The 1,090-nt window shown below is 71.2% G+C and overlaps 1 protein-coding gene across 1 annotated transcript in view; it reads right to left on the bottom strand.

Annotated features, from left to right (window-relative positions):
* Window positions 1-399, bottom strand: part of CHLNCDRAFT_140971 (hypothetical protein) — a gene marked incomplete at both ends in the record, with an annotated part of 3,365 nt that extends 2,966 nt beyond the window's left edge. Inside the window, one exon of the mRNA XM_005843420.1 lies at window positions 224-399. Coding sequence (XP_005843482.1) covers window positions 224-399 — 176 coding nt within the window. The remainder of the gene's footprint in view (window positions 1-223) is intronic.
* Between the last annotated feature and the right edge of the window lie 691 nt (window positions 400-1,090).

Genomic DNA, 1,090 nt, shown 5'->3' with positions numbered 1-1,090 from the left:
GGGGGGGGGTGCGGCAGCCGGAGGGGCGCTGGACCGCGGGCACGGGATGGTGTGCGAGCGGCGGCTGCGAGTGGACACATGTCGCAAATTCAGTTGCGGCTAGGAGCCTCTGCAGGTGCGAGGCACACACAGGGCAGCAGTGCAGCGGTACGGCGGCGCAGCGGCACCGGCTGCATGCATCGTGCGCCCCGAGGCGGCGCCGCTCCCACGCCTCCCTCCACACCCGCTGGCGCAGCCCTCACCGCCACGCAGCGCCCTGACCGCCGCCTTGTTCAGGCCGTGCTTTGCGGGGCAGGTGAGGCAAGAGCCTGTGAGGGGGTCACAGGTCAGGCATCCCTTGGGGCAGGGCGCCTTGCCGGCGGCGGCGGCGGCGGCGGCGGCGGTAGCATCAAGCTGCATGGGGCGGGCAGGGGGCGGGCAGCGTGGGCGGGGAAGGGGGAGGCAGGGAGCGATGCGCTATACTGCTGCGGGTTGTGGAGTGGCTAGCGTGGGGAGGCGCAAGGACAGCAGGCGGGCAAGCGGTCGCCGCTGAGCGAGCGGCGTCGACCGGCAGGCCAAGTGGGCGGGGATAGTGCCGGGCGCCTTGCGGCTGGTCAGGCTCTGCCCTTAGAGAGTCACCTGAGCTGCTGCTGCAGGCAGGGGCGAGCAAGGCGGCGGCGCTGAGTGCGGGTACCAGCGAGGGTATGCATATTCCGTGCACCATGAGAGTTTTGGCCGGCGGCGCATTCAAATTCCACCCCATCGCCGCTGCGGCCGCCCACCCCGCGGCCCACGCTCACGCCCGGCGCCCGCCCGATTCAGAGGCCCCCCCAGCGCCCTCTCACCGTGCGTCCCCGAGGCGTGCAGCAGTAGGAGTGCCGCGAGCAGGGCCACCGGCCACCTTTGAGGGCGGGCATCGTGGCTGCTGCGCACGCCAAGCGGGATCCCATCGCGAAGGCGGAATGTTTGCGAGCGGATGGTTGCGATCTGAGACAGGGAGCCGAGGTACACGTGGCAGGGACGTCCTGCCGCCACTGCCGCCGCTGGGCAGCCTTCATTGACCTGTACGCGCCGTCAAGCTTGGCCACTTTAGTGGTGCAGTGGCGGGCAG

Source organism: Chlorella variabilis (genome assembly GCF_000147415.1).
Source record: "Chlorella variabilis unplaced genomic scaffold CHLNCscaffold_30, whole genome shotgun sequence".
NCBI classification, from domain to species: domain Eukaryota; kingdom Viridiplantae; phylum Chlorophyta; class Trebouxiophyceae; order Chlorellales; family Chlorellaceae; genus Chlorella; species Chlorella variabilis.
The sequence above is the reverse complement of the archived record's forward strand: the minus strand, read 5'-3'. Positions and strand labels throughout refer to the sequence as shown.